This window comes from Passer domesticus, chromosome 6 (genome assembly GCF_036417665.1).
Source record: "Passer domesticus isolate bPasDom1 chromosome 6, bPasDom1.hap1, whole genome shotgun sequence".
NCBI lineage: Eukaryota > Metazoa > Chordata > Aves > Passeriformes > Passeridae > Passer > Passer domesticus.
The window spans coordinates 56,632,937-56,640,213 of record NC_087479.1 but is presented as its reverse complement, the minus strand read 5'-3'; the positions used below and the strand labels follow the sequence as shown (position 1 = coordinate 56,640,213).

The 7,277-nt window shown below is 36.3% G+C and overlaps 1 protein-coding gene across 10 annotated transcripts in view; it reads right to left on the bottom strand.

The window, feature by feature from the left end:
* Window positions 1–557: 557 nt before the first annotated feature.
* LOC135303825 (doublecortin domain-containing protein 1-like) overlaps window positions 558–7,277 on the bottom strand; it is a 36,438-nt gene continuing 29,718 nt past the window's right edge. For 8 of the 10 annotated variants that reach the window (XM_064426015.1, XM_064426013.1, XM_064426014.1 and 5 more), the window contains 3 exons: window positions 5,825–6,026; window positions 5,195–5,230; window positions 1,901–2,671 (listed from right to left, as the gene is read on the bottom strand). In XM_064426015.1, coding sequence (XP_064282085.1) covers window positions 2,570–2,671; window positions 5,195–5,230; window positions 5,825–6,026 — 340 coding nt within the window. In that variant the 3' untranslated portion in view covers window positions 1,901–2,569. Of the gene's footprint in view, window positions 1,479–1,900; window positions 2,672–5,194; window positions 5,234–5,824; window positions 6,027–7,277 lie in introns of those variants that run through there. The other 2 variants (XR_010365206.1, XR_010365205.1) reach the window with 2 other exon arrangements.

Genomic DNA, 7,277 nt, shown 5'->3' with positions numbered 1-7,277 from the left:
CATTTATCACTAAGAGAACAAATGCCTTGGCAAAGCAATCTGTACTCTAGATAACATGCAGAAATGTGGAACATACATCATTAGATTTCCACCACTGACTCAAGTTATTTCAACTCTAGCACTCTACATAGGCAAATTTATTGCAAATGCAAGAAATTGCATTCAAGTCTAGTCCAGCAATAACTCTAGTCATTTTCAAGGTCAGCATTCTACATAAGCAAATTTATTATAAATGCAAGAAATTGCATATTCAAAGTCATCCGGGGGGGGGAGGGTGTGAAGGCACTTGCAGTTCAAGCAAAACGTTTTGTGTCTTTTACCAAATTAAATAATATGCACTAAAAAGAAAAATGTAAAAATCTAATGTAATTTTTTTATTTAAATTTTTTTAAAATAAAAAATTAAATGCTTGTGAATAATGAATCTAAATCTCAGATGCTGTACACATACATGGAGTAGAAAGATTTTCTTCAAAGACTTTACAAGTAAAACATGAAAATAAAATAACTATCAAATCTAATTGTTTAGCCACACAGAAAGATGACTGGGTTGTGCAAAATTGTTTATGGGTAGGTGTGGACCATAGAAAATCATGGTAGAAAACCAGTATAATGGAACAATGTTTTTGAACTTTGTGCCTTCAGCAAGAGGCTGCCTAGCAGTGGGAAGTTGTGGCCTATATTTGAATTAAACTGTTCTGCAGAGATAGGGGGGCTTGGTTTTCCCTATTATTTTTATTCTGGCAGTATATTTTGACTAGAGAATGCCTGCTTTGAATAAAATTACATGCTAAACTCTAGAAAGGTCACAATTGCTTCATTTAACTTCTGATTCCAACTGAACATCCAAATGCATTGATTCTCATTAGTTTTAATGTTTAATCCTAATAGCTTTTAATAAAAAGTGATTTTTAACTTTTAATTCTGACAGCAAAGATAGAAACTCACCTTTAGAAAACTTTAGATAATAATATTTTGGCCCATTGTATACCATCACAACAGGGAACACCACGAGCCATTTCTCATGCCCACAGTAAAATTCTAAATTATGTTTACTGTCCATGCCCACATTGTTCTGGTTTTTCCTAGTCATGCATTACAGCTAGTGTTTTAAAGAGAGTCCTCCCACTGCTGAGGTTTTATGCTGAACCAGATTTTCAGCTTGAACAACATAATGTCATATAGCTCAGTCAATTTAAAACTTGCATTTCTTGATAGCATTCTTTTAAATACTATTTTCTTGCTACACTTACTTCGAAATAATTGATTATTGAATATTTGGCTTACCTCCCTCCAGCTTGTACAGAAATCATAATACTCAAGCATATATACAATAGCTGTTTTATTTTGTGCAATACAATTCAGCCAATGCAGAATTATGAAGGAGATGAATCATCACTGTAGAAGTTGTGTGATTAAAGCAGAAACTGTCACTGAAGTGATGCTGCTGAAATTACCTGTCATTCTTTGAAAGAAAGTCTAAGAAAGATAGTGTACAAGTTACTTTTTGATGACAGAAATGGCAATACTTTGACCAGGAAAAATTCATTGTTCACGGAGCTGTTGAAAAGAAGAGGCAAGAGGAAAATACTAATGGCATTATTCAGCCATCATTCCTGCTTCAGGTCAGGCAGGGCAATATCCTGAGCTGTCTTTTTCAAGGTGCTCATAGACAACACAGAGGAGAAAAATTTTACAAATCTTGTAAATTTTAAAAGGAATGCATCCCGTTTCAAAAACTCCACATTCAGCTGCAATAAGACATGTTCAGTTGTGAAAAATGCCTCTCCTGCCTCAGTAAAATACACATTCCACAACTGGCACTGCACACCAGCTTAGGAGAGATGTTGCCTGTCCAAAGAGATCCAATTTACAATAAAACAAAGAGAATACACCATCAATAAAATTTTTGGGGTTATTTTATTTTTTTTTCTTTTTTTTTTTTCCAATTTTAACTGGTAGTTACAGTAACTTCAATGCTGTTCTAAGGCAATCATGGAACTTTGAGAGTGCTGAATATCACCCAAGCTAAAATTCCATATATTCCACTCCATTTTTCCATTTCTGCACATATTTGCCATATATAGGCCCAAATGCCATGTTTCTTACCCAGCTTTAACTCAGAATTCCCTTCTTTGCAAGAGAGAATAGAGGATGGGAAAACAAACAAATATATTACAATTTCTGACAATGGGGTCAAGATCCTCCAACAGTTGCAGTTTCCAATCCTTTACAATAAAAGTTCCTTACTTTTCTAAACAGTTGCCCAACTGAAAATTACTATCTAAAATAGATTTGGAAGAGTCAGGTTCAAGTTTAAACTGAACAGTATTTTAGACATTTTCTGGACTTTGGTGAGACAGAAAAAGTTCATACACTTATTTTCAAATACAAAAATAATCAGAAAAAAATATCTTGTCTATATATCAACTATATATATATTAACTATATATCCTGTCTTTTCTTTCAAATTTTTTAAACATGCTTAACATTCAGTTTTAATTGCATAAGGATAGGCATGTTCAGCATGAAAATTCCTTCAGTTAATTCTGAATCCTCTTTGCTATAGATCAGTGTACTGATTGCCTTGTGGTGGGTGTGGAGTTGACGAAGTAGAGATGGGAGGAAGGCTCTGGGGGTTGTACAGCTTGGTAATTCTGCTTTTTTGAGAACTGAAACAGAGAGAAAATTGTTCCGTGTGTCTTTTTCCCCATTCCTTCAGTGACAGATCTAGCAGAAGTGAAGTGAGAACGTCCTCCCTTTTTTCAGGGTTTCAAGACACAGAGAATCAAACATCCTGAATTCTCAAAAGAAATACTTACTGACAATGGAGAAACAAACACACTTTTCACACAGTAGCAAAAATTAGCTGAGCATTTGCTTATTATACATTGAAAACCCCCACATTTTAAGAGTTTCTTTTAAATCATGCTAAGTAAATGACACTGCCAAGGGAAGGAATAAAGCCTCAAATAACAAATAATACTTGTATTTAAGGGGAAAGAAAATGCTCTGCTTCTGATACATTGGTGAATTTAACTGCATCATAACTGGTGTTGTTCCAGATTAGGACAGTGTGCTAGGAAATTATCAACATATGCATCATATGCACCATATGCTGCCTTTATTCTCCCACTTTTCATTAGACATCTACTACAAGACAGGACGTTGGACTATGTGAAAGTCCAGTCTGATACAGTATTGTGATTTTTGTGGTAATTTGGCTTTGTTTTTAATTTACTGGCAAGAAATAATTTTTCTTTCTAAATCACTTGACTGGATGAAATGCCATTTTGAAAATTTAAAAATATTTCTGTTTTATACTTACTATTGTATTAATACCTGTGACACCAATTTGCAATTTATTTTAAATATGTTTTTTGTTGTGGTTTAGCCCCAGCCAACAACCCAGCCCCAGGCAGCTGCTCACTGGAACCCCAGCAGTGGAACAGGGGAGGAAATGGAAAGGGTTGAAGCCGGAAGATTCATGGGTTGAGATAAGGACAGCTTAGTAGGGAAAGCAAAAGCCACACACACAGAAGGAAAAAAAGGAATTAATTCCCTGCTTCCCACGGGCAGGCAGGAGTTCAGCCTTCTCCAGGAGAGCAGGGCCCCATCACAGGGAATGGTGGCTTGGGAAGATGAACACCATCACCCCAAATAGCCCCCTTTTCCTCCTTCTTCCTTCTTGTCCCCAGTTTCTATCCTGACCATGACACCGCATGGTCTGGAAAGTGCCTTTGGTCAGTGGGGTCACCTGTCCTGGCTGTGTCCCCTCCCACCCTGCCAGGCACCCCAGCTCCCTCAGCAGCAGAGCTCACAAAAGGCAGAGAAGGCCTTGGCTCTGTGCAACAACAACAACAACAACAACAACATGCATTATCAACCCTGTGTTCAGCACAAATCCAAACACAGCCCCACACCAGCCACTGCGAAGAAAATTAACTCTACCCCAGCCCAAACCAGCACACCATGACTTGCACACAAACACACAACTGTCCCTCTGCCCCCAGTTCTCCTTCTTCTCACAAAGCAGAACATACATGCCAGAACTTTCCCAGCAGTTTTTGTCTTGAAGATTCATTTGTTTCTTTCCATGCCCCTGCAACCTCTTTTCTTGGCTATGTGCAGTAGATCAGTCTTCAGAAGCTATTCCAGATGAAAATGGATGACTTCAGGTGGTTTATTTTTGGCACAGATCACCTCCCCTGTGTGCTTCACTGAGCGATGGAGCACAATCCTTGCACTGGCCAGGGAGCTGTAGAAATCCTACAATGCCAGGGCACAAGTGGTGGAGACTTCTTTTAGCAGCACCACTTGAATAAACTGATTTGGAGCACACTCCAAAGCAGTCTCAGTCACTTTTGCCCTGTCACTGTTGGACATCCACAGCTCCCTGGCCAGTCAGCCTTTACAGCCAGCCCACACATCTCTGAGGAATCACAGATATCACTTTAATAGTTAATGTTCTAGGTCAAGACATCCCAGTAGAAAAAAAAAGATTGATTAGTAGTTTCTTTTCTGTGATGTTCAGAAGTTACTGCTGAACTTTTTTGCTCCAGTATATGGACAAGTTTGGTCTGTGTATTTTGATTATCCTCATCCTATTGAAGGAATTGTGAATGTTCTAGTTAGACAAGAGGTTCTAAGAGCATTTGCTGGTGAAGAGTTATTATTCACATTTGAATCCAGTATCTTGACATCTATTGGCACCAATATTGACAGCAATACAATTAATTTTATATTACAAAATATGGGATGATCTTTATCAAAGGCAACATCAGAAAACTGACAGACAAATGACTTTCCATTAACAGTGCCAGATGTAGTTATATAGTTCTCCTGGATATTATTTTAGTGGGTGAAAACTACAGTTAATAAATAGAACAGTTCAGTTGTAAGGGACCTACAATGATTGCATTGTCCTACAATCTTTAAAAAAAACCCCAAACCTGGATTTCATAATTCAGGAGGGATTGACTGCAAATATTCTAGGCATTCAAAATTCTCTATGTGTAGTGCAAATTGTTGCAAAGATTCCATGTTGTTAATCACTCTAGGTTTGAGAAGAACTTAAAACTTATTTTTTAAAACTTGTTTTAAACATATCACGGAATAATAGTAGACATGGAGTAGCACAAATCATATATGCCATACTTGTTTTGGGACAAATACAAAGGCCCGTCTAGACTTACCTGAAAACAAAGACAGCATGTAAATTCTTCTAAAACCTACTGAAAAAAATAAAATTCTTCATAAATAAAATTAATGTAAATTCTTCTAAAACCTACTGAAGAAAAAAAGTGTTAAAATAGGAAAAATATTCTTGTATATAGAACTTCAGAATGTGGTTATAGTGTCATGTATTTTAAGACAAGCATTTTAACTACTGAATATTTATAATATCTAACCAAATCAAAATTTACTATACCTGCAAACACATATAGCACATATAACCCTCACCTCAGGTAATCTTAGAAATTATCTTCCTTGGCTATAAATCTTCAGATTACATGCTATTAACTAGCACACAGAGAGGTAGGAGGAGAAATAGGCATCATCAGAAGTTAAGTAAAGACAAGCAGGTTAAATAGCAAGGGGATTTCAGAAAAGAGGGAGCAGGGAAGTGAAATTTCCCTTCTATAACCTGAACATACATGTACTCCCTGCTTTATTTGAATTCCAGGGCTTTATAATTTAAGGGATTTTTTTTTCTTGCTCTTCTTAAATCATACCTATAACTATACAAAAGCAATGTAACTGCAGTAACAATGAATGCACTTCCAAGATTATTGATTCAAAAATGCTAACAAACAAAAGGTTACCTCTTCAATTTGATTTTGTGGAGCAGTATTCTCACAGTTATCATGCGCTGTACTGTTCTTAAACACTAAAATTCCAATAGAGGTGATCTCAGTAATTTTCCACACGCAGATGACAATGACAGGTTTGGTTTTTCTTTTGCTTGATACCACTATGAACAACCATTCACTGTCTGAGATACTTTCTTCATCAATGACAGATGGTCTGAAAGGGGAGGAAAAAAAAAGGTAAAGCGAATATTTGGCTTCAGAATTGAAAACAGACACATCATGCTCCCCTTTCTCTACTATCTTAAAAATACCCACTGGCCTGTGTCCACTTAGATGCTGGTATTTTCTGAAATACTACCACCAGCTTCCTCCTAAGCGTGACATAAGCTGTAGCAAGCTGTCTGCAGTGATAGCCTGCATAAATCATCGCTCCTGAAGGGAACAGATGTTCAGGGTATGAAAGAGTAATACCACAATTTAGTCATAATTAAAATTCACCTTAGCATGCCTCTATCAGTGAGCAGAGAGGAACGTTTCACTTCTCACCTACAAAAATGAAATGCCTCTCATTTCTTCTGCTTCAGAAAAATTAAGGCTGAACCTTTTGTACATTGTTTGGGTTCCACATCCGACTACGCATCATATAAATGACATTTTTATTTCATTTCAACTGTTAGTTTTCTTCTTTTTCCAAACACTGGGAAATGACCTCTAAATGGTGTACTGCCTCTGCACAAAATGCACTTACAATTAAACCTTCAAAGGAGATTGTTGCACATTGCATGCAGAAATATAACCAGTATCCAGCTACAGATGAAAACTGTGCCAATAAACACAATCATTGGACTGACAACAATTCACTCTGAGCTGGATATATTTAAAAACTTAGGGGCTGAAGGCCTTTAAAAATGATTCAGTAATCTAAGATCACTGAAATCAGTGAGAGTTAGAGGATTAACTCAGGAAAAATTTGATCCTTAGTCTTGCAACTGCCATTAATGTTAATGGAATGTGTCTATACACATAATTTTGAAAATGTAAGCCTCATACTGCTGTTATTACAGTTGGATTACATTAGATGCATGACAGTTCTTTTGAAAAATTGGTTTCAATTCACAGGTCTTTATATCATAAGGCTACATCATTATAAAATATCAAGGATTTGTTGATTATGTTACTAAATGTCTCTAAATTCACTAAAGTAAAAATAGCTGAGCCTTTCATAGCACTTTAAAATTCTAAGACAAAAAAATAATCTTCTAATCAGCATTGATACTGGCAATCAATTTTAAAAAACAACAAAACAACCCAGTCATTAAATCATGGTCTAGTTTCCCAATTAAATATCTTTAGTGACTCTCCATGGATTAGATCCTCAGGGAATGTAAATTAGGTAACTTTATTGAATTCAGCTACTGAAATTTACCAGGACTGAGAATATGAACTGATATATTATTAATCCAGT